The sequence below is a fragment of the Hakea prostrata genome, chromosome 1, assembly GCF_041222555.1.
Source record: "Hakea prostrata isolate BN-2017 chromosome 1, UWA_Hpros_2, whole genome shotgun sequence".
Classification (NCBI taxonomy): Eukaryota; Viridiplantae; Streptophyta; class Magnoliopsida; order Proteales; family Proteaceae; genus Hakea; species Hakea prostrata.
Window position 1 is genome coordinate 78,640,806 of NC_142600.1, and position 26,411 is coordinate 78,667,216.

Below are 26,411 nucleotides of genomic sequence, written 5' to 3' on the forward strand. Positions count from 1 at the left end.
CCTTTTCTGTTAATTCCTTATCGGGAGTAGATTTACTAGGATTTTCACACTGGGAAGATTTGGTTGTTCTATATTTGAAAAGTTTTCTATATAAATAAAGCTCTTATTGTGTCCTTTAGACACAAGTCAGGATTCACTCAGTTCTACAAACATGGTATCAGAGCCAACTCTGATCCATCCCTAAACACATCTCCATTCATCTTTCCTCTTAATCCTTAAACACCACCTACTGCTGTGTTCTAACCACACAGAGGGGGGGGGGGAAATTGCAAGAGCATTGACAGAGTACCATCACAAGACCTCCAAAATCTTCTTCCGCCAGAATCTGTACATCGCAGCGACCATAGCACCACCACCACCCTGCAACTCAACCAGAAACCACCATCACACCATTGCAGAACCCACCTACTATCGTTGCACTCTGCAACTCAAACCAGCACCATCACACCTCTTATTTTCCTCCCTTTTTTCATTGCAAGACCTTGCAAACCCTGCGATAGCATAACCAAAAAACCAGAAACCTGCAACCTAACCCATGCCTTCTTCTTCCATCCAGAACCATCAAACTCCCAGGACTATCAAACCCAACCCAACCCATCGCAGCAAGTATCACTCCCACTAGCACCCATCACACCTGCAACCATCATCCTCTTTCACCATCGTAATCGTCTTCTTCCAGAAACTGTGTTTGTTCCTTTTTTTAATTGACCACACTAAAAACCCCAATGAAACCATCAGAACCATTGAACCAACCAAAAAACCCATCGACCCAACAAGAACCATTGAACCTATCGACCCAACCAGAACCATGCATCCTATGACATAAAAAGATTTGTAGCAGTATTTTTTTTCTCCTATTAAAAATTTTAATCCCTAGTCCCTGATCCTTTTTGGACTATTTTTGGTTCCCTGATGGCTAATCCAGTTACACCAGCCTCTTCTAGTACATTTAGCATTCAAAATCTTCCTGTTTCATCTGTTTCTCAAGACTATTATTTTTCTCCTTTCCAATTGACCACTGTTAAGCTTAATGGGACAAATTGCCTCTGTTGGTCTCGTTATGTTTCTCTTGCAATTGGTGCTCATTGTCTTACTGGCCACCTTCATGGAACTTCTATTAAGCCTGCTTCACCTAGTAAGGATCAAGACAAGTAGGAGATAGATGAATGCTTAGATATTGGGTTTCTTCTCAATTCCATTGAACCAAGTATTGCAGAGAGTTACCTTCTTCTTCCTGATGTTGCCACAATTTCAAGAGTTGCCAAGGTAACGTATTCCAAGGTTGGAAATAATGTTCAGTGCTTTGTGATAAGCTCCCTTCCCACTTGATAGTAGAAAACTAGAGAAGATGAAAGAAATAGAAAGAAAGTGAAATTTGGATTACCTAGAGTCTAAGACTCCCCAGCAAATGTATGCTACAAATACCGTGTTCTTCCTTGCCTCTTCCTTCTCTCTCCTACCCCATATCTGAATTGCATAATTGATTTCAGTAGTTCTGTCCCAACCATTATTGTCCATGTGTCCTACCCTAACTCTCTTATTTATTATTGGAGATCTGCTCCTTATTAGTGAAAATAACTGCTTGGCGGTTACCTAGCAGTAAGCTGATGCCACAAGTGTAAACTCATGAAACCAGAGGCCTACCAGCACCACCCCCCATAAATTTCACCTTGTCCTCAAGGTGGAAATCAGGGAATTGTCGATTCAATTCTGTGTAATATTCCTATGTGTCCTCGCAGGTAGGCAAGTCCCCCCACTTAATCAATACCTTCAAAGTACCCTAGGGTGAATATCGGAAATCCTACAATTCTTCAGGTGTGAGGGTGAGCTTCCAATCCTCTATTAAACAAGAGGGTAGTGGTTGTGTCAGAGTGTTGTTGCCGATGGCTATCTTGAGCAGAGAGACATGGAAGATGGGGTGGACACGAGTGTTCTCTGGTAATTGGAGTCGATAGTCACTACTTTTATTCGTTCTAAAACTGGGTATGAACCATAGAAGCTTGGGTTGAGCTTCTCATTTGGGTTATTAGCAAGCTTTTTGAAGCAATACGGTTGCAACTTAAGGAAGACTTCATCCCAATGTTGTGCTCAATGTTCCTTCGGTGCTGGTTAGGTGCATTACGCATCTTGTCTTGTGCCACAAGTAAATTTGCCTTCAGCTCATCTAAAATATGGTCACACTCCCTCAGATAGGAGTCAACTTCATCTACCTTTGTAGGGTTTCCATCCCAACGAATCAAGGAAGGTGGTTCCCATCCATATAACAATTGGAAAGGTGTCATCCTAGTGGAAGCATGGTAAGTGGTAATGTACCAATTACTTCCAAAGCCGAGTGTGATCTGAGGGGAAGGAGGTCTAAAGGGCAGGGAAGTAGGTCTAACAGAGGGAAGGAGGTGCTGCAATCGAGAGAAGGAGGGGAACAGGAGGGGGAGAAGGCTACAGTTGCTGTGGGGGAATGTGTAGGGGCTGTACTCACTTGGAAAAAAAACTTGAATTAACTTGTTGCTGAAGTTTGAAGAGGAAGAAGAAGAACCTAAACGCAGAAAGCCATGGCAAAATATCCAGCTGCAGGTCACCCCTCGGGATCCCATGACTTCTCTCAAGTCTATTTTCTCAACTCATAATTTTCATTCATCAAAAACTAAAAGAGAATCTAATTACTAAAAGACCTCAACCCTAAGATTGGAATCTTACAAACACATTTAAATTAAAAGCACATGCTAATTAAGATAAGTTAGGACTCAAACAAACAACTCCCAAGAGATTAGAACCCTCTTGGAAAAGGAATCTTATCTTATCCACAACTAACTTCTATTCAACTAAGACTCTTAATTAACTCTCATACTGGGACTCCAAATAACAAAAGCAAAAAACAGAAAAGGACTATAAAAAAAAAAACTGGATTTATTCCAGCTAATTAGGACTCAATCTAGGAGTAGAAATGACCAAATTGCCCCGGTACTGGTCTGGCCCCCGCCTCCCTGGGGCTTACATCAGAACTCAAGTGGGCTTGGGCCTCCTTCAGCCCTTCTTGGGCTGTCCTTTGCTGGTTACATCACCTTCTCTACCTCCCCTCTAAACCCTAAACCTATCCAACACCTTAAGAGTCCTAATCCAACTAGGAGACTGATTTTCAAAACCCTTACCTCTTAGGATTAGTTATGAATTTCCAGAACAAAAACAGAATTAATTTAAGCCTAACCAGACCCTTTGGCCATCCCCCAAATAACCCTAGAAGCCCTAGAACATACAAACCCTAACTAGTGAAAATTCTGCACTTACAACTTCATTAAAAGTTCAAACAAAATCTTTTCTTCGACTTCAGACTTAATCCCAGCTTGGCAGGACCCTAAAACCCCTCTCCAAATAATGCTAGACCACTCCTTGTACCTAGATCCAAGGTTTGGAATCAACCAGCGACAACTGCAGGGTATATTTTACCAAATATAGCTGCTGTCAAGAATTCAACTGAAACCAGACCCAGAACAGCAAAGTTAAACCCTAATTTAGAAGAGGATCCAAAAGTCTGACCCAGACCCTGGGTTATCATTACCTAAGTTCCCTCCAGGATACAGCCCTGTCCAACCACTAGAAAATATGTTCTTGCATACTCCAATCAATTACCCAAAATCCTGAAAGTCTAAAACCCTAATATTTTTGAATTGAGATCTTGAAAGACTGACTCCTAACTGATCATCAATGATTTAGGACTACATCAGGGGCCTCCAATACCAAGAAAAATCTGGACCGCAATAAGTATCGATTCTCAAAAAAAATCGATTTCAATTTGCATCAAACACAATTGAGGATGCTTAACTCATACAGAAAGGAACATAATTAAAGCTGGAAAGACTTCTTAAGCAACGAAAAAAGTGACCTAGTTCTTCAGTCATGAACTACTCTCTAAACTTCAACACAGCATAGGTTACCACTGCGTGCCCCTCTCCCCCCAAATCCCCCTCCCCCCTCCCCACCCCCACCAAAAAGAAAATCAAAACAAGAAGCAAATCTCAAACCAGCTTAAGCCAGCATTCACTGATTGAACGATTGAGGTCCAGCAAGACAAAGAGCAGTGCACAAGACAGAAGGGCCGTACGAAAAGCACAAATCTGATACCACATAAATAGAGCAGCAAAAGAGGAAGAGGAAGAAGAAAGCAGGTCAGAAAACTTGGGAGCTCTCACGCCAACTTGTGAGAACTTCCATAAAAGGTATTGTATTAATAAAAGAACGAAGGGAGAAGCAGAAAGAAAATACAAGACACTCCCAATAGAGTCCTGGTGCTAATTCTGACACTGTTTTTCCTACACTTTTACCCATAATTCCTTGATTTTAACGCCAGGTATTAACAGAATCCAAAGGACGGGTTCAAAAATCAAAGATGGGCAACAAAAAAAAAAAAAAAAATCAATGGGTCAAAATTCCCTGGAAAACAGGGCAGCACCAGTAAGGGCTAGAATTCTTCAATTGATTATTTGATTGAGGCTTAGATCAGCCTCAAAAACAGATCAAATGTGTTTACGAATAGGAGAGACAGTACCCTAAAACTTCAAACTGATCTGATGACTGGAGTCACTGGACACAAGAATATGGACAGATTTTAAAAATCAGCCAAGGAAGCCCAGAAACAGAGTACCGCCAGAAGCTATTGTGATGTACTTCAATCTTTGTAATTTTTTTTTTTTGGGGGGGGTGGGTTGTGGTCATCATAAACCAGTCATAGCGACAGGGGCCCACAGGCCTGCTAGAGGGGGCAAGGTGTGACAGGGGGAGGTTCGAAGCCATGACCTCCTTGGACTTACTGCCTCCACAAAGGGGCTGCCACCACTGTGCTAGAAGCACATCCAAGTAATTCATGGAGTTGTGCTACATGTAGCATAAAGGAAGGAAATCCTATATGATTTAAATCAATCCAGGGTTTTGATTTCTCAGGGAAGGCATCATTGGTTGCCACAAACCAACAGTGAAGATCCTCGTTTGACAACCAAAGTAATGATCAAACAAGGAGTTGTAGATTAAGGATACATTGATACCAGAAAATAATATCAAAGCCTATAAGATCAGCAATGATGAGGAGAGAAGAGAAGAATTGATTGGTGGATGAGAGAAATATGAGGTCAGTTTGACAGTATATTTGACCAAGACCTCCTACTTTGCTTGTATAATTAAATATGATTGCAATTTGCAAGTGTGACAAAGAAGATCTCTACCAAAAATAGGGAGGAAAAAGAGCAACAAAGAAAATGATTTAAACAATCCAAGTACAACTTTACCCATAACTCATGACATACTACCAAATATATCCTTCAGATAGTGGTAACACCTTTTAACACATAACAGTTTGAAAGTAAGAATGTAAAAATATAAATCTTAATACTTTTGGTCAAAAAGGAATGAAATGTTCGACGATCTACCTCTAGCAAGCTTGGAATGCTCCAACGGACAACATTCCTGACAGTTCCACCATCTGAGTTATCCCAGCATTCAAATTTTTGGTAAATTTGCCCAACCTGCATAGGCTTCTTTGAACCAAAAATCACATTGCAACACATAGCAAAAATTCTCAATACTTTCAAGGAACAATAGCACTAATATTATTTTGAAAACTGTCTATTTATACCAATTGAAAGAATCAGTAAGGGGAAACAATTGAAAATAAATAAATAAATAACAGCCAAAATTTAGCCATTGCGCTCGGAAACTCAGATGGAATTTAATCCTACAGAAAACACAAAGAAAGTTCCAAAAACCAAGTAAGAGAACAGAGTCACCTAAGAACCCGGTCGGGAACCCAAAGTAATTGTGCTATTTTCAGATAAATTTGACAATAAAATTGCATGGCCAGCTCATTTAAGATGTTCTGAAGAATGTCAATGACGATTCTAGTGGGGGAGAAACAAGGAAGTTAATTGTGGCATGATGCAGCTCGAATGCCATTACTACAACAAAGCGACTGTCGAAGTGTTTAAACAAGAGCAAGCAACAGGAAAAGTTTAAAGATGTATATATAACCAAAGTCCAAACTTCGGTCGAAACATGCGGAATTTCACCCAAATTTTGGTTTTTGGCCCTGCCAAGACGAAACCAGCCCAGCAAAATATTTTTCACTAGTTTTGACCCATCTCCATCAAAATTCCTAGGTTTCGACTGAGATGAACCAAACAAGCCCTATTTAAAATCTCGACCATCTCCCCCCTTTTTGCCATTTTTGCCTCTTTCAAGATCTTTTTCACTCAAAAATCATCACCCTTTGTCTTCTTCACCTTGCCTGCTGTTTGTTTGGGCATTGTTGGAGATTTTGAAAAAGGTATGTTCAAAACTCCCAAATTTTGTATTTTTTATTTCGTTGATGGCTTAAATGAAGTTGCTGCTTTGAGATTAATATATGTTCAGTTTAGGAGGCCAATTTATGAGTGTATGTTGTTAGATTTATTCTTTTATGAATGCTACTATTTTTATTTTTTTTCTGGTTTTAAAAAAACACTTTCCAAATTACGTATTAAAAAAAAATTAGTATGTATGCATGATGTATGGTATTCAATTTAATGTAGGTGAGATATCATCACTCGATCTACACTATGATGGTTTGAATTTAACTTTTAGTTGATGTTGAAAATTTATAAAATATATTCCAAAATTATTTAAAAATTCAAAAAATACTAATCATTTTCTACTTTTACTTAAAAATAGGAGACTATTATTACAAGTAAAAGGTTTTTTATGATGATGGTTATGGTATCTAATTAAATTTAGTTAATAATTTATGGACTGAGCAAGGCAGGTTAGGACCTTCATCTACAACCATGGATTTGCATTGAACATAATGAGAACAAGGTGTAGTGGTGACTTGGTTAGGCCAGGGTTACAAGGTTTGCAACCAACTAGATTGCATTACAGAGTTTTGAGACCAAGAAGGCCAGCCTTAGGTCCATGTTTGCATCCGAAGAGTGGTTCAACTGGGAGGGTTCTTCAACCCTAGGAGGAAGAGCAGCACAAGCCACCATATTCAGTGATGGCTTCTGGATAATCTAAGGACAATGGTAATCATAAGGGTTCTTGACCTTGTGGCGACCATTCAAAAGTTGGTAGATCAACAAAGAAAGCAAACTTTACCACACATATGGGCTGCAATTGAAATGATGAAGTGCTTCAGTAGACAGCCTACCCAAAGGGTAATAAGAAGGTCCTTGACATCATCCAAAAAAGATGGGAGAGGCAGTTGTAGCATCCACTGCATAAAGCTGGTGAGTTTATACTTGGTAGTTATAGATTGGTAGGTTATTGTTTACAATTTTCAACTTACTAACTATTATCTTTTGTGTTTCCCACTATTTCCTCTTATTTCTTATTAGCATATTGTCTAAATCCCAAGTACCATTATAAGCATCAACTTGCGATGAGGCAAGATTTGATAAATGCAGTCCACACTGTAGTGGAGAGGATGGAACCAGAATCATATCAACGAGAAATCATCAATTCAAAGGTGAGATTGTGAGAATACTAGTAGTTAGTGACTTAAGTTAATTACTTAATTTTATACTAACCTACTTACTGTTTATTTTATATGAAGTCTTCTACAGATGCCAATGGGAGTTTCGGTCTCCTAATGGCAATATCAGCTCGTGAAACCACTATTACAGGTCAGTCCAAATCTTTAGATATTGTCACTTTTAATTTTTACTCATATACTTGAGCTATGTATAACCTTACTAATTGAATCCTATATGTTTGTTGCAACTAACTGTGGGTGCAAGACAGGGTTGACTCACTCAACTTGGCAGTCATCGCACTTTAAGTGCTCTCACAAACATACCACTAGGTGTGAGCATAACTAAAGCACAGTCAACCTCATTCTCTCAAAGAGGTACTCTAAGAGGTGGAACCAACTTGGTGTCAAGCAGCTAGAAAACCTTGTTTATGTGCACTACAATATATGACTGAGAGAAGAGCACATTAAACAAGAGATGGAGGGTGATAACGCCACGATCAAGTTGGCTGACATTTTTGAGGTGGAAGATGATGAAGCGAACCCCATATTTGAGTGGATCACAAACAAAAGAGAGCCATTGTTGGATAATGGAGGTCGACCTACTAGGCATAATGCAAATGAGATGGGTGTTAATGTGGATGACTTCTAAGATGACTTACAGTGGTCCAACATAGATGAAGATGCCACTCAGGCACCTACCCAAACCTAGGGTGGTGATGGTGGTGGTGATGGTATGATGATAGCGGTGATGACGATGATGGTGTTACTAGGGATCAAGCATCAGCTAAGCCCAGTTGTGGATTGAATTCTCAATGAGAGGAAGTACCAGCTAAGTTGAGGTTCACAAGGGAGTCTCAGTTCACGCATGCAACACAGAATAGAGATCATGGTATACATACCCACACTCAACACAGACAAAACCGTGGACATGAGGATGACAAATCATATGGATCTAAGTCTCAAATGGATATAGCAAACTTAGCAGGCTCGATGGGATCCATAAACTTGGATGAGCCTAGAGGAAGAGGATCTGGATATTGGCGACCATCATCATTCGTTGATTCACAATACCAAGACAATGGTATCGAGAGCGTTGGATCTGTACCATATAGGTGTTATGGTTATAGTCCTTATGAAGCAACGGAGCATATGGTAGAGCTGTTGCATATGGAGGTCATCTACTGATGCATGTAGTATGTCTACATATGGGGGTGGGGTTGGATCCGGGTAAGGTACATCATTTGTTGACCATCTTTGGATTTCCATCACACCCAGTAGGGCCAGTTTAGCATCATCCTCTGACAGTCCATTCCCTAATGATACATTCCCTAGGTTGGGATTCTTAGCTTATGCTAACAATGCCACCTACAGATTTACAATGTCAAACTTTGCAAAAATATTTTACAAGACCATTACATGGAATTCTTTTCTCCAGTATCAGCACAATGGTCAGATCTGACTAGTACTATACACATCTCGATCGATGGATCCACCAAGGAACTCAACTTAGAACCGAGTGATGATGTCAACAAAAGCTTCTCATTGGTTATTTACTTCGTGGCTATTGTATTTATATGAAACTTTTAAAGTACTTATCTAATTTATTCAATTTTACAAGTCTTTGTGTCCGAACCTCTCAAGTATTTTAACACTCGAATGATAACTCTTCATTGTTTCTTTTTTAGCAAAATACGTGTATGATATGCAACAACCCAAATCAAAATCATGAAAACAGGGCCAAAACCATGCATTGAGTTGTCCTAGAAAAATTCCTAGGTCTCGACGAGATGGTCAAACCTCATCAAAACCGGCATATAACCAAATTTAATAAAAAATGTCAATCAAGCCATATAGAACTCACCCTTCCCTGTTCAAAAAAAATAATATATGCAACTATGCAACTCACAATTAAAAATGTTTAATATCCACCTCGATAAGTCGAACACCATAATCTCTTTTTGACAAGTTATGGTAGCAATGATGCAATCTTGCAAAAGTGGGAGAGGAAAAACCATAGTTTCAGAAATAAGATAAAACCCAGCAAAATTGACCAACCCCATTCACTTAACAGCAATTCCTGAAATGTGTTTAAGACTCAGCATGATTGACTTTTGCCTTTGCATGTTTTAGAAAGTAAAATGGCCAAAACTCGATGATACTTACTGCTGTAGCAAGATCGATAAATAATTCGAATTTAAAAAATAAAATAAAAGTAAAAATAAAAACACCTATAATATCATGGGTTTGTGGGAATGTTCGAATCTTCCTAACTCTAATTTCTAGGGTTCTGGCCAATCCTGGCCTATCTGACTAATTGTGATGCCAATTAGAATTGAAGGGTGCGGATCTTTCATCCAATAATTTTTTTTTTTTTTTTTTGGGGAGGGGGTAATCTGGATTTTAAGGCTGGTTTTGACCGGTCAGAAGGTAGAAACCAGGGATGTTTTTGGGGTAAAACTTGACATGTCATCTGCTGGTCAAAACCGCCAAGAATTGCCCAAGCTGCTGAAATTGGGTGGATTAAAATTGGTCATAGCTTAGCATTTATCAGTTCAAACTACCAAAATTTATGAAACATTGTCAAAACTCGTCAAAATATGGAACTTTGAAACTAACCCAAGGTTTCTTCTTGGTTTTTTGGGAAACCAAGATTTAACTGAAAATTTCAAGCCCATCTCAGTTGAATTTGAACCATCATACACGATCTTTTACACAGAAAATTAAAGTTTCTGCAAATGATGTCACAAATAGTGTATATGAGCAAGAATTTTTAAAATCATTTATGATTGGATGTTTCCCAAAATGGCTGGTCAGTGAATTTACTCCTAATATACGTCTGATAGCATTCCAGTCTTCTCCTTTCAGGGCCTATCCAAAAGAGAATCTTACACATACAGGACTAGATCACGTTAGATCTATCAGTGGTAGTGGAAGACAACGTACATACAATACGATCTTTTATAACAGAAAATCAAGGTTATTATTGTTAGGAAATGACCCAAAATCTTGAAATTTTTTCATGATCACAAACACATGCAATTGAGAGATCTACTTGTGTGTTTAAGATAGACATGTCAATAAACAAAGCAAAAAAACCAAGGAGAAAGCGTACACTGCAGGAAGCAGTCCAAGCACTATGAAAAGATAAATCTCAAGGACTCAAGGTGTGGAAAACCAACGAATGGACATCCCCACGTACAAGTACAAGTTCAAAACTCAAGGATGACGAAAAGACCCTTCTTCAAGACCATGCACATAGATTAGGAAAGTGGCACATGTAATTGCATGCGTTTTTCAAGTTAAGGATTTTAAGAAACTAATCATATGGGCAAAAGGGACTATCAGGTCAGTCTCGAAGGGTATAAATGAAATTTCAAATTATTTTTGGAAAGCACTAAAAGAAGCCCACGATCTAAGTGTCAATCGACCATGAGCAAATTATGCCTATCGGCCAACACCATTCCAGACAGTTTACGGTACATATCATGAAAGCTTCCTTGATGTAAACCAAGGAGGGGAAAGACTGATCTTACTGCTTTAGATGACTAGCAGCACTTTTCTAGGGTTTTCTTAAGGCTTGTGGCAAAAGGAATCTAGGGTTTTAGGCTCGCCACTAGGGTTTAGGGTGTCTAGATTGGTCTAGGATTGATGGGGAATGAAAGAGGTTGCTGTCTATTTTCTTTTCTTTTAACTCTGAAATTTCAATTTTCTGCTGTTCCTGATTTTCCAGGTCAGGGTTAGGGTTGCACATGGTTGGGATGTAGTTCTAGGGTTTCCAGTGGTGGTGTGGGGCAGCCGTTCACAATCGACGGGTATAGGGGTGTAGAAAAGGCTATTCCTATAGGGAATCCGGTCTTAGAGGACAGGGAGTGAGGTTTTCTGAAATTACAGCAATAGAAGGATTCAGAAATTTGCCACAGGGTTAGGAGAAGACGAGGAGAGTTGGGGGAAGGCTTAGGGCTGGGTTTGGGACTGGAATAGGGCACTTATTTGGTATTATTCAGGGGACCGCACTGAAAGTGGACATAATAGTGAAATCCTTCTAAAGGACTAAAATGGAGCAGACATAGATTCATTTGAATCGAACCACTAGAAAACCCCAGTGTCTTCTCTCATTGTTTTATTTTATTTACTTTACTTTTATAATTGTTAATTAATTGCAAAGACAAGCACGATTCATTAGTCTCCACCTATTCGCCCCACCCCCCACTAGGTTAACTTTCAATTATGAATGACCTCATACATAGTGTATAAGAGCAAGAATTTTGAAGGTCATCTACAATTGGGCATTCCCAAAATGGCAAGTTGGGTGAGTTCAATACATAATAGACGTCTGTTAGATTCCAACCTTCCTTCTCCTTTCAAGGCCTATCAAAAGGAAATCAGATACCTCTTAGTTGTGACTATCTATGCCAAAATGGCAAGTTGGGTGAGTTCAATACATAATAGACGTCTGTTGGCATTGCAACCTTCCTTCTCCTTTCAAGGCCTATCAAAAGGAAATCAGATACCTCTTAGTTGTGACTATCTATGTAGGACGAACTAACCCCCAAGGATTTTGCTTCAAAAGAAAACAATTACAATTAGGCTCAATCAATTGGAATATGCAATCTCTATATAGAACATCTTCCAATGAATACAGCATCGAAGATTAGAGGTACGAGTACTAAATTAGCAAGCCCTGGATCATCTCCAGCTCACCGACCCCTCTAGTGCACATCCAATGGTTGGGAGAACTTGGGAAGATATCTCAAGTGCCTCCACCCATAAGAAGGATATCTTTCCTAATAAGCAAGATAAAGTAGAAAAGAGCTATGATTTATTATGACTTTTGAGGGCAGAGGGTCTTGATGTTGCAAAAAACATAAAGCTCCCGTTTGGTAATATTTATGTTACTTGTTCCTTGCATTTTTCTATGCTAGTGGAACAAAAAATAAGGGAATCTAGCGTACTGGTATATATACCGGTATGTTTTTAAGTGCCAATGAGATAGACTGGCCTCGTTTTCGTGCTAGAAACAATATATTTGAATCAGCAAAACCTTGTTTCACCAGTTTTCAAAAGCTGCTAGAAAAGGGGGGGAAATGACTCCAAATAAAGCATCGCATTACACATACCTAGTTGGATGAAATTCAAAATTCAAATTCAAATTGTGACATTATGTTTCGAAACATTCTCATATTTTTCAGGACCATCAATCGAAGAGTATTATGGCAACAGGTAGGCACAATGGTAATCTCTATTAACTTGATGCGGCACCTCTTTCTCTAGCATCAACCAGTGGTTCTCCTCCTTTTAATCTTTGGCATTGGCAGTTAGGCCACCCTGGCATCCTTTGCCATACCACTTTATACATTACTTTCAACCGTATCCCTTGTTTTGTGTGTCCTATGGCAAAACAAACTAAATTGCCATTTTCCTCTAATACCATATTTGCCACTGCTTGTTTTGAATTTCACCAACTCTCATCTTCATCTCTCCACCTTGCCTTTCTTACTCATACACCCAATATTTATTGTTCATACCATAGATAATAAATTTATTGTACATGCCATACATAGCAAGTTGTATTGATTGTACATACCATAGATAACCCATTCTTGTATGCATATATATACATAGGGGAGAAATATGTAAAATAGGTTAAAAAATCGAATAAAAAATAGAAAGTTTCTTTAAACTAAAATTGAGAGAAATTAGAATATAAACAAAAAATAGAATAAAATATTCATTTTTATTTATAATCAATAACATAAAATAAATAAGAAATAGAAATAAAAATAGACAATTTTAACATAACTAAATAGTTCCAACTCTTCCATTTCGGAGTAATTTAAACTATGCGAAAGTAAATTGTTAAAATTGACAGCTTCTCAAGATACCAGTTACTAAGCTAAGATTTATGAACATTCAAACAACAATTTAAACTAATATTTTTTCATCAATTGAAATCTTTCCTAAAATATGTCAATAGAATTGACTCCTTAAATCTTGACGATTGAATATGAATGGCTATTATGATTTCAAACAAGCCGTCACGGCGAAATTGGTAGACGCGCTGCTCTTAGGAGGCAACGCTAGAGCATCTCAGTTCAAGTCCGAGTGACGGCATAAAAAATTGGAAAAGATCTTATAATTATAAGAAATTCAATTTCTTATTTCAATTCCGTAATTGAAGGTCCTTTTTTATTTTAGGATTTTTTTATGATATTTTCGACTTTCAAACATATATTAACTTAGTCAATTATCGTATAGTAGATACACCAAGTTATCGTTGCAAACCCCAAGGCATTATTACGATGAGGGATGAACACAAATCCAGAGCTCTGATTCAAAATTCTCTTGATTCATCCCCCCATCAGGAATTACCAAAACATTTGACTCTTCACTCAATCCAATATACAGGATTAGTCAATCGAATACTAAATAGTAAATGGGTAGGTTCGAAAATAAATGAGTTATTAGTGGTAGAATATTATTCCTGCCACTTGAGCCTAACTAAAATAGTTCAAACAATTCCTACACCCCCCCCCCGGCTGAAGGAAATCAACCAAAAGGGTTCAATGCAAAATTTTCTCCTATTCATCTATCATAAATGGATTGGTAGGGGTAGGGGGTATCTTGCTCACCCTTTCCATTGCAGTATTTTTTAGACCACAACCACAGCAATTTGGAATAGAAAATCTATATAAAAGAAAGCCATAACTGTTGGAATAGATTTATCCATTGTTATTTGATACATTAAAGTCCGTAACGTGAAGTGAATTGGGTGAAAGTGCGGAATGAGAGGGATTCGAACCCTCGGTAAACAAAAGTCTACATAGCAGTTCCAATGCTACGCCTTGAACCACTCGGCCATCTCTCCTCCATAATAATTATGACCCAAAAAGTATAGGTATACGTATAACTGATCGATTCTAAATATCAAAAAAATAGAAAAGAAACTTTTGATCAAATCGGATTCCAACATTGCTTATCAAAAACGAACAATGTTTTTGGAAGGTCCACATCTTTTTTTATTTTTTAATGAGTTTGGTTTTATGTTATTTCGTACTGTAACTATACAATTCCTTTGCTTGTGGAATCCTTTTACCACGAGAATTGTAGCCAATATATTATTACGAATAATTCCGAATATGTCTCATGAACAAGATATTTAAGATTTTTTACTTATATGAGTTTTTCTAATGCTTCTATGTTGGGATTAATTACTAGTTCAAATTTGATCCAATTTTATATTTTTTGAGAATTAGTTGGAGTACGCTCCTATCTATTAATAGGTTTTTAGTTCACACGGCCCATTGCGGCATATGCTTATCAAAAACGTTTGTAACTAATCATGTAGGAGATTTTGGTTTATTATTAGGAATCTTAGGTCTTTATTGGATAACGGGTAGCTTTGAATTTCAGGATTTGTTTGAAATATTCAATAACTTCATTTGTAATAATGGAGTCAATTCTTTATTTGTTATTTTTTGTGCTTCCTTATTATTCGTCGGTGTAGTTGCCAAATCTGCACAATTCCCCCTTCATGTATGGTTACCCAATGCCATGGAGGGCCCTACTCCTATAGTGCTATTTCGGCTCTAATACACGCAGCTACTATGGTAGCAGCGGGAATTTTTCTTGTAGCTCGGCTTCTTCCTCTTTTTACAGCCATACCTTATATGATGTATCTAATTTCTTTGAAAGGTATAATAACAGTCCTATTAGAAGCAACTTGGCTCTTGCTCAAAAAGACATTAAGAGAAGTTTAGCCTATTCTGCAATGTCTCAATTGGGTTATATTATGTTGGCTTTAGGTATGGGGTCCTATCAAGCTGCTTTATTTCATTTGATCACCCATTCCTATTCTAAAGCATTATCTTTTTTAGGGTCCAGATCCATTATTCGTTCAATGGAAACTTTTGTTGGACATTCTCCAAAGAAAAGTCAGAACATGGTTTTTATGGGCGGTTTAACAAAATATGTCCCAATTACAAAAACAGCTTTTTTTATTAGGAACGCTTTCTCTTCGTGGTATCCCACCTCTTGCTTGGTCATTTACCACACATTAGTCAATAAGAGAGATTTACATTCTATGGAATTTCTTTCCTAACAGTTTCCAAAAAAATTCTATAAGAGGCTTAAACACAGAAGAGATAAGAGCAAACACTTACAACTCCCATCTTCTACGCCTCTATGTTTGAAAATGAGGGTTGAAACAGGTTTACCGAACATTATTTTTGTTGGAACTTGGAAGAGTTGGAGAAATCTTGACTTGTGTTGATGGACACAGCAGGAGCTCTATTTATATTCAAAACTTAACAAATACCGAACAAACTAAATCTTCCCAGTGTGGGAATCTTACAAAAAAAAAAGAGATCCTAAGAAATCTACCCTAAATAAGAAAAACACAAATTATAAAGTAAATATAGAAAATACTTCTACACCATTGACTCTGTCTTACATGGAGCATAGATATTTATCATGCCCAACTTGCCAATAATTCCACTAAAGACCTTGGTGCTTAAGCTCTTTGTAAACACATCAGCCTGTTAGTTGCCTGATGTAACAAAAGTGATTTGAATCAACCCATCTCAATCTTCTCATTGATGAAATGTCTATCAATCTTCTCTTTGATGAAATGTCTATAAATCTCCACATGTTTGGTCATGTCATGTTTTACTGGGTTGTGAGCTCTATTGATTGTTGAATTATTATTTGAGTACAACTGTATAGGAACCTCTAAATCTGACCCAATTTCTTGAAGTAGCCATTTTTAGCCAATGCCCTGGGCAATTGCCCTAAACTCGGCCTTAACACTAGACCTTGCAACCACAGCCTGTTTCTTGCTTCCAATTAACCAAGTTACCCTCCTACATACACACAATATCCAGAGGTAAACCTCTTGTCATCTAGATAACATGCCCAATCTGCATCTATATATGCCTCAATTTTCAAGTGTTCATGAGCTAAAATCAAAATCCCTTTTCCTAGAATGGCCTTCAAGTACCTTAAAATACGACACACTATATCCAAGTGAGAGGAGTAGGGATCATGCATATACTAGCTAATGAGACTGATTGCAAATGTGATGTCTAGTCTGGTATGAGACAAATAGATTAACTTTCCCACCAATTCTCCCTCTTTACCTTTAAATGTAGATTAGCCTCAAGAGAATCTCAGCAGGCTTACACCCTAGCATCCTAGTTTCCTCAAGAAGATCATGTGTATACGTTCTTTAAGAAAGAGGCACACCACTAGGGGAATCTCCCGACTCTAGCCTTAAGAAATATCTGAGCTTCCCAAGTCTTTGATCAAAAATTTAGTTCCCAAAATAGTCTTCAATGCTGAAATCTCATCCTCACTGTTGCCAATGATCACAATATCATCTACACATAGTCATACTAGAAGTACAGCAGTGGGGGAACCATCTCTTTTAGAATAAAGTGTCGTCTGCATTGCTCTGCTTATAGCCATTAAAGATCATGGACTTATGGAACCTTCAAAACCATGCTCTTGGAGATTGCTTCAGTCCATATAATGCCCTCTTCAACTTACACACTTCCCCATAAGTCTCGGCAATAGAATTTCCGGGTAGTACATCAATGTACACCTCCTTTTGAAGTTCTTTATGTAGAAAAGCATTCTTCACATCTAATTGTTGTAGACTCTACCCTTTATTCACTACACATGAAAGAACACGCCGAACTATGTTCATCTTGGCAACAAGGCCAAATGCCTTTTTGGTATCCGAACTTTGTTCATCTTGGCAACAGGGGAAAATGTCTCTTTGGTAGTTAATGTCATAAGTCTGAGTGAAGCCTTGGGCCACCAATCTTGCCTTATACCTCTCAACAGTCCCATCTGTCTTGTGCTAGATCACGAACACCCATTTACACCCAACAGTCAGCTTTCCTGCAAGCAAAGTCACCAATTCCCATGTTTTGTTTTTCTCCAAAGCTTGCATTTCCTCATATATAGCTTCCTTTTAGTTTGAGTGAGATAACGTTTCTTGCCAAGTGTTAGAACAAAAGTAGATGACAAATGCGAAATAATACTTTGAAATTCTAGAGACAGGAATTGATATGAAATATAATTGGAAATATGATGTTTGGTGCAAGTACGTGGTTGCTTCCTCAATGCAATTGGTAAGTCAAAGTAGGATCGAAGGAAGGGTCAAAAACAGACTCATATTGAGGAACAGATTCTTCAGGCCTAAGAATGGAAGCTTCCAACTGCTGGATTTAGAAGAGGTCGCTGCTTTCTTTGATAGCTCTATAGAGGTCTAAGCTCCCCCCTGCACATCATCTACCAGTTGTTCCTATCTAGTCACTCTATCTTCCAAATGAGGATCATCTGCAAGAATCTCAGGAGAAATATCGAAAGAAGGATCAACACCAAAACCTTTTTACTAAGACTCTCCCCATAAATAGGTGTAAGGGGGAAATTAAGAACTTGTTCCTGAAAAACATCCATAGAGATGAAGAAACGACAAGAACCAGGATGATAACATTTATACTCTTTTTATGTAGGAGGATAACCCAACGAAACGCACTTTAACCCACGAGGATCCAATTTACCATGAACATGGCGGTTTCAGATAAAGGCAACACAACTAAAAACCTTAGGAGGCACTGTAAAGGTTGTTGTCCCTAAAAGAACCTCAAGGAGGTAATGCTGGTCTACGACCCAAGAAGGCATTCGATTAATTAGATATGTTGCAATAAGAACCGCATTTCCCAATAATCAAGGAAGCACCTACATGATAAACATAAGGGAACATCGTACCTCAAGTAGATGTCTATTTTTGCGTTCAGCAACCCCATTTTGAGGTGGAGTGTCAACGCAACTAATATGGTGTATTATGCCATGGTCGAAGAGGTAAGAAGGGAATGCTCCACCAAAGTACTCAACTGTTTTATCCGTATAAAGGATTTTGACTATCGCCCCAAACTAAGTCCTTTGAAAATCCTGGAAACACAAGAAAATGTCATTTTTTTTTGGGTGAAGTAAGTAAACCCAAGTGGTCCTAATGCAACAGTCAATATAGGTAACAAACCATCTATGACTAGACAAAAACATGGTTCGAGAAGGGCCCCACGCATTAGAATGAATAATTAAAAAAGGAACTTTACTACGATGATCTGAAATAGGGTAAACATGCCTAGTCGATTTGACCAAAATACAGGCATCATAATAAAAATCGTTCAAATTACATCTTTTAATCAGCTCAGAAAATAACTTAGACAAAACAGGTAACAGGACGTGAGCAAGACGACGATGCCACTACAATAAAATAAAAATTGCAGGAGAGGTGGAACTAAAAGTCGGAGAAAGAGCTGGTGGAGACCCATCCAACAAGTAGAGTCCTCTTTTTGTCTACCATTGCCAATCATACACCCCATTCAGGTCCTAAAACACACATTAAGAAGGAAAATAAGTTATTTTGCAATTCATATCACGAGTAAGACTACTAATAGATAAAAGATTAGTTGAAAACTTAGGAACATGCAAGACATTAGATAAGGTAAGACAAGGCGAACAAATTATGGATTCCTTCCCAAAGATAGGGGAGAGAGACTCATTAGCCATTTGAACATCCTGAGCAAAAGGAATAGATGAATTAGTATGAAACAAGGAAGATGAGCCTATCATATGGTCAGTTGCCCCATAGTCGATTATCCAGGAAAGATAAGTCGAAGTGACACTGTGACAACTAAAAATACCTGTGGGGAATTATGGATCAATAAAGGGAACAATTGCAGAAGCTACACTCGCACTAGAAGGCGGCACTAATAAGTCAAGTATGGACATCAACTAGCGAAGGCATTGGAACTCGTCTGAGGAAAGAGGTGCTAGAGTACTCAGGGTGTTAGAACTAGCTTGGTCTGCAGATGCTTGATAGTTGCCCCTATTTCCATTTATACCTCCTCCTTGAGAATTTGTTGGACATCCATGCAACTTCCGACACTTGTCCTTTGTTTGGCACTCTTTTCCACAATACTCGCACTTTATTGGAGGGCGAGAAACACCAAAAGTAGACTTATTATTACCAGAACCAACCACTAATGCAAATCTATCAAATGTTTGAATGTGTATGGTAGTTGTCCTTCGACTGCCTTCAGTATTAATCATAGCATAGGTTTACTCTAGAGAAAGGAAAGGCTCCCAGCAAAGAACATATGCTCGAATCTGATCATACCCAATATTGAACCCCGCAAGAAAATCACACACTCTAAACTTGTCTTCCCACTTTAAATAAGCAGCTTCATCTAGAAGACAGGAGGGAGTAAAACGGCCGTAGAAGTCAAGGATCTGATAATAGTCTTGAAGAGTGTTATAGTATTGAGACAAGGTAAGCTCTTTTTTATTGCAACTTGTAAATTTTCCTTCTAATTCCAAGGCATTGAGCATCATTCCCAACCTTGGAATACATTCCTTTGGCAACTCTCCAAATCATGACAACATCAGGAAGAAGAAGGTAACTCTCTGCAATATTTAGTTAAATAGAATTGAGAAGAAATCCCATAACCAAGCATTAATCTGTCTCCCACTTATCTTCAGTTGTACCAGGTGTAAAAGGCTTGATGGAAGGTCTATTAAGATGGCCAGTAAGACCACCAGCACCAACTGCAAGTGAAACAGAGTGACAACAACGAAAATAATTGGTGCCATTAATTTTAACAATGGTCATTTGAAAAAGAGAAGAATCGCGATCCCGATAAGCTAAAGAAAAGGGAGGATCCTTTATGCCAAATGCACTAGAATAGGCCTCGACACTGTGTCGACCATTGTAGGAACCAATAAGCAAATTAGGAATAAGAAAAAATTATGATTTTATGGTAGGAAAAAGGGTGCTCACCACCAACAACTCACAAAGAATTCTTTTTCTTCTCTTTTTATTTTTTTTTTTTTTTTTTAATGTCACAGGATGCATGGCCTTGTTGGTTGGGTTTTACTTGTTGGGTTTAATGGGTCCAATGGTTCTAGTTGATTATGGTTGTTTGTTTGATTGGGCTGGATGGGTCGACAGTTGGTTTTGGTTCTAGTTAATTTCGCCTTGTAGTTGTAGAGGATATAACGGAAGAAGAAGAAGAAAAAAGGTGTGGCGATGGTGTGCTCACTGTGCTGATAGGTTTTCTGTTGCAGGTTGAAGAGGCAATCCGTAAGGCAATGGGTTATGGGTTTTGTTTAGATTTTAGTGGGTTCAGAAGGTTCAATGGGTTCTGTTGCGAGGACAATAGGGGAAACAGGGTTTGACTGCAGTAAAAGGAAACAAACGATAGGAAAAAACTAAAGAAAGAAGAAGGTCAAAAGAAGCTATCACAGGTTTTTTTTTTTTTTTGGTCGCAGAGGTCTAGGGGATAGGGATGTCAATAAAACCTAGTTGACCCGACACGACCCAAACCTGCCCAATTTTTTCAATCCAAAGGGCGGGCTTGGGTTACAAAATAATGAGCCCTCACAAGGTCGGGTCGGGCTTAGGTTTAGCCCTTAAGCCAACCCAACCCTACGTTAGTTTAATTTAATTAAAGTTAAAAGTTATTTAGTACCAAAATAATATATAATATAACAATCAAATGTTGCTTAGTTGATAAAACCAACAGTTTTCAACAAAGAGGTCATAGGTTCGATTCTATTTAGTGGCAATATTATTATACATTTTGTTTCTCACTAAAAATTAGTGCCAGGTTCAGGGTTAATCAGGGCCAACCCATGCTTATCAGGGTTAGTCGGGGCGGACCGAGTTGAGGGTTGGTTGGCTTAGGTTTCAATTTCAATCTCTAGGGTAGTGGTTATTGGTTAGGGTTCAAGGCTGGCCCGGCCAAACCTGACCCACTGACACCCCTGCTAGGCAATGGTGATGGTGCTCGATGATTCCTGCAATAGGTATTATTTGTTTCTCTGTCTCCCCTCTCCCCTGTTTTCTTCTCATTCTAAGTTTAGCAACGACGGAGGGTGGTGCTTTATGATAGAGAAAGAAGATGATAAAGGGATGAAGGTGGTGATGGTGTTCAGTGATGGATCAGAGTTGGCTCTGATACCATATTGAAAGAGTTGAAGAAATCCTAATTTGTGTGAGGATGACACAGTAGGAGCTATATTATATCCAAAACTTGCCAAATACAAAACTAACTAAACCTTCCCAGTGTGGGAATCTTACAATAAAATAAGAGATCCTAGGAAATCTACCCTCAATAAGGAAAACACAAAAATAGAAAGTAAATCTAGAAAATACATCTACTACCACTGACTTTGTTTTACAACAATTTTATTGTTCAAAAGCATTTTTAACACATAAATAGAAAAGAAAACATTTTAGGCGAGATACATATGCTTCAAAACATAAGTAATATCGGACGTGCCTAGAAGGACCAGCAACTTTGGAAACAATAGTTTTTTTTTTTTTTGGGGGGGGGTGGCAAGAATAGTATCTTGACCAGAAGCATAAATGACTTTAGTCACACAGCTAAACTCAAGTTTAGCAAGGCTAAGCCTAAGTGGTCTACAACCCACAAGCATAAATAACTAATAGTATGGCTAAAATCTATATTTAACCTAATTTATCTAAATAGGTCGCATCCCATTACCCAAAAAAAATTCTTAACTTACCAACCTTATTGTGTACAAGGGTAAATCACCAATCTCAAAAAAAAGCTGGCTGGAGTGTGGTGATCACTGCAGAAGTTAACATTATAAGTTTAGGTGATGGAAGAACAACTGAAGGTGATGAATTAGAGGCAACACTTACGGCAATTTGGTATGAATTACAGCAAGCAAAGAAACTACAGATCACCATCAAGGAAATATGGTGCAAACAACCACCGGTAGTAAACTTACTATCCAAAACAGATCAGTCCGCATGGCCTCTTATTTATACACCACCTTTAGTGAAAATTCTACTTGAGGCAAATTGTGCCTTGTTTTGTAACTTTAAATCCCCACCCTCCTACAAACCCTCACCATTGATATATATAATAATAGTACCTAACTCTACAAACCTCGGCTACGGTTCTCACCGGATGCCAAGTTGTAACTTTTCAAACTATCCTTAATGCATTTTGTTTTTATGATAAAATAAACAGGTCGCATCCCATTAGGTGAGAACCTTTTCTCCATCCCATAATTATTTTCCTTCTTTTTGGGTAAGATCCCATCCCATAATCGATAACGTAAAGCTAGATGAGTCCATTAAAACTTCCATGCGTTTTGGATTTCCGCATTGCCAGAAAAAAAAACCCACATGTCTCTGAATTCACAATTTATCGTTATTGTAAGCGTCTTCAGCGGCAATACAAGCACTTATTATTTATTAACGAAATAACTACATAATTGGGAAAAAAGAAAATTGACTACCTGGAAGAAAGGAAGCTTTGCAGCGGACTCCAGTAGAATGAGGACGTCGGGTGCAGATGTATACTGTAATCGCCATGTTCCGTCTAATTTCGCCAGATCGATGGGCGAACCTGCGTCGTATCCCTCCACGCACACCTGCCCGTGATAACAGTAACACAAATAACTTCGATGCTTCAAAACGAAAGCAGCGTCGCTCGCACACAGACAGAGAGAACGAACGAGCAGAGGATAACAAAATAGAGAGTCATGGATCGAACCAGAGACTCCTCGATACACGATCGTTTGTCGGAGTCTGCAACAATGCCACGTTGTGTATCTTGGATGGCTCTTAAGAGATTGTATTTCTGGTTCTCGCGCTCATACTTCTTGTTCACAAAATATCAAGAAACAACAGCAGGCAGATGATTAACTTAATGAGACATGAAATAATAAGAACTAAAAAAAGGAAGGAATCGAGATGCACAGTGAGTCGGTGACTCACTGTAGTCGTCTCTGTTGCAATACTTGCTGTAGCTGTACACAAAAACATCCCATGAGTAGCGCGTTTCTTCGTCAAGCAAGCTGCAGCTATTGCAGGCCTCTTATCACTAATGAGGCCCCTTGTGAGTGGAAAGGACAAGAGGGAACGAATGCTGAGATTCATAACGTTACAGATAAAAGAACGTTTGCTGCCTTTTAAGTTTTATCAGTTAACCCCGTTTCTATTTCTGAAAAAATAGCAGGGTTGCGATTGGGAATCTGGAATCCGCTTCAGAATCATATTTTCAAATAATCATTATTAAAAACAACTGTTAGAATCTGTCTAAAAAATCATTTGGTTACCCTGATTCTAACAAATCATTTAGTTACCTAATTCTAACAAGTGAATCTGTCTAAAAAACTATTTGGTTACCTTGATTTTATAGGTGGATTTAACTTAAATCACTTGAAAATTTATTCAATTCAAAAAATATTTTCCTCAATCTCCAACTAACTTGTTCTAAATTGCAAGAATTGTGCAACATTTCATCTGGGTTTATCTTTGGGAGCTAGAAAAAAACACATCTATTTTTCATGAGAGTGTGTCGTTATAATCTTTCAACTTTATCCACTTTTTACATATATGTTTACTAAGCCACTAAATCTCTAAAAATGCTCTCAAGTTTAGAAATGACAGCTTATTTGAAGACCGACAATGCTTGAATTGCATCCCATGTGATTTCCATGGATCCTTGTATGATAGGTTGTTGCAATGGACTCGTATGATGGGTTTAACTAATCATATTAGTCTTGGGACACATAGCACTTTGGTCTTTCCGTGAGGTTTAACTGTTTAAAACAACCCAAATCAAATAATTGGCTTGGATCGCAAAAGCAACAAGCTGTTGTTAATACGTTTTGCATACCTTCCACTTTTGATACAAAGTAGATTTATATAGTGAGAGGCAGTTAAAGCAGCAATTCCTCCTCTGAAAAAATTTTCATGCGTCTCCTCATTCACGCAGAAGAATTTAAGTTCTACATACTTAAAATACCATAAAGAACGATGTCATCCCATCCTCTCAAAGTGCAGTGCAAAAACTGTAGATCAATTAAACACCCAGCTAACTCTTGGCAAAAATGTCGTTTGGAAAAAAAATTAATCACTAGAACTCGAGAACATTTAATATTTAACGGATGCAAAAATGTCCAATTGGGAACCAAGCTTATCCTCTGCAGCCTTGATCCTCAATTTGGATAACTGCTTCCTCTTCTCATATGTTACTTGGAACTGTCCTTACTCTTTCTCTCAAGCTCATGAATACAAGAAAATCATTCCAAATGATTATGAAACAAATTTGTACATGCAATTATGAAACAATTTTGTACTATGTATATGTTAAAACCCACCCTCATCCTCATGACTTGCAAGTTTCAACCATCCCCATGAAGAAGGGCCATAACTGAGTGAAAAAGCTGTAATGACATCCAAAACTATCCAAGTGGAGAAAGAATTGAAGTGAATCTGGAGAAATCCACCCAATTCCGGCAGGTCCAATCGATATTGAGCCAATTAAGAGACATTCAAATTGGTTTGGAGTGACACAGACTACCATCACCCAGCTCCTTTTTCTTCATAACATCGAGAACCCTTGTCACAATATAACATTCTATCTGCGACTGCAAAATGAAAACCCAGACAATGTAATATGGCAAAGCTCATCTAATGTTATTCTAATAACAGAGGGTCAATCTCATACCAAATAAGGACGACAGGTAATGCTCCACAAATATCACATGACCAGTTAGAAACCTTGGATTATTATTTTGGCTAGCTCAAACTCTTTCAAATAAGAAAGCTGAAGCTGACTAGAACAAGATTGTTTGGTGCAGCACAAAAGGTGGAGAACCTATGAAAAGAACCTCAATTTAGATTGTAGACCACCCACATAGGAGATGAAAGAAGGCCTGAACAAAAAATACATACCTAGGCATATCAAAAGAAAGCTCTCAACTCAACTAGTGAACCAAAAAAGACATTGAAGCTGAAGAGAACTTGGAGCAGCCATATATAAAGTTCAATTTGTGGATTAGATAATATCACCAATACTGTTAGAGCACATTCTTGCACCATCAAAGGTAGAACCAAAGAAGACATGCAGAAAAAGAGTCTGAAGTTGAGAAAGAAGGTATTGTTCTTAAAGCTTCAAATGCAGAAGATCAACAGGTAGAAGTATATATTGAAAGACTCTACTTTGAACAAATCAAAGTCAAAAAGCTGAAACAGTGAAACATAAGGCATTGGCTTGCCTCTCTAATTGCAAAGAAAAAGCTACAATTCAAGACTATGAATGTGAAAAATTCACAGTTGACATCGATTTAGAGGATAACCACACAGAAATTGGTTATAATCTGCTGTTCATCTCCATAGTACTCAGCATTTCTGTTGTAGTAGATCAAATCTTCATTAAACTCGATAAAGAACCTATATATACAAAAATTCAACAAGTAACATGACTAAAAGGGCATACTGGGCCTCTGAATGATGAACTGATGAACTGTCTAAAGCCACAGGGGCCTCTTCCATGTTACTCTTTGGGGGTTTAAAGGCAAATGACCTAGTTCATCATTACTCAATTGCTGCAAGTCTGCAGCTGCTGATGATATTGCTACACCAACATCCTCAGCCGAAGATACAATATAACCAACAATGTATAAGTTTAAGCTGTGCGAGTAACTGACTAAATCCATTTATAAATGACACTGGGATGTTCTCCATTAAGGATTTCTTGCCAAAATAACCAACAATGTATAATATAAGCATTGGTTTTTTTCAAGTCATGGTAGAAAAATGCTTGATGGGATGAGGAGAACATTGGCAAACTAGCCAATCTAAATGAGGTCCACACCCAAAACTTGACTGAAAATAAAATGAAAACTTCAGTGATCAACAAACTCTCAGAATTTCATATTCAGATAAAAAAGATTTCCTAAAAACTGAAATAAAATTCAATTTTTTAGCCACACGCCACACAAATGTTATTGGAAACGATTAGAAAAGTCTCCTCTTTAGTTTTATTTTCATTTCCCTTCCCTCCACTCGTAACCAAAAGGCACCCAA

At 38.1% G+C, this 26,411-nt stretch overlaps 1 protein-coding gene and 1 non-coding gene across 10 annotated transcripts in view; both read right to left on the minus strand.

The window, feature by feature from the left end:
• LOC149030285 (Plastid-lipid associated protein PAP / fibrillin family protein) overlaps positions 1 to 23,597 on the minus strand; it is a 50,963-nt gene extending 27,366 nt beyond the window's left edge. The window contains exons 1-4 of one of the 9 annotated variants that reach the window (XM_089142561.1): positions 23,313 to 23,592; positions 23,089 to 23,196; positions 22,832 to 22,966; positions 5,415 to 5,522 (exon numbers count right to left, since the gene is read on the minus strand). In XM_089142561.1, the coding sequence (XP_088998687.1) occupies positions 5,415 to 5,522; positions 22,832 to 22,966; positions 23,089 to 23,196; positions 23,313 to 23,474 (513 nt within the window). In that variant the 5' untranslated portion in view covers positions 23,475 to 23,592. Of the gene's footprint in view, positions 1 to 5,414; positions 5,523 to 22,831; positions 22,967 to 23,088; positions 23,197 to 23,312 lie in introns of all 9 variants that reach the window. The other 8 variants (XM_089142563.1, XM_089142557.1, XM_089142555.1 and 5 more) reach the window with 8 other exon arrangements.
• TRNAS-GGA (transfer RNA serine (anticodon GGA)) lies at positions 14,268 to 14,354 on the minus strand. Its single transcript has one exon. It is a non-coding gene; the product is annotated as a tRNA-Ser (tRNA).
• Positions 23,598 to 26,411: the final 2,814 nt, after the last annotated feature.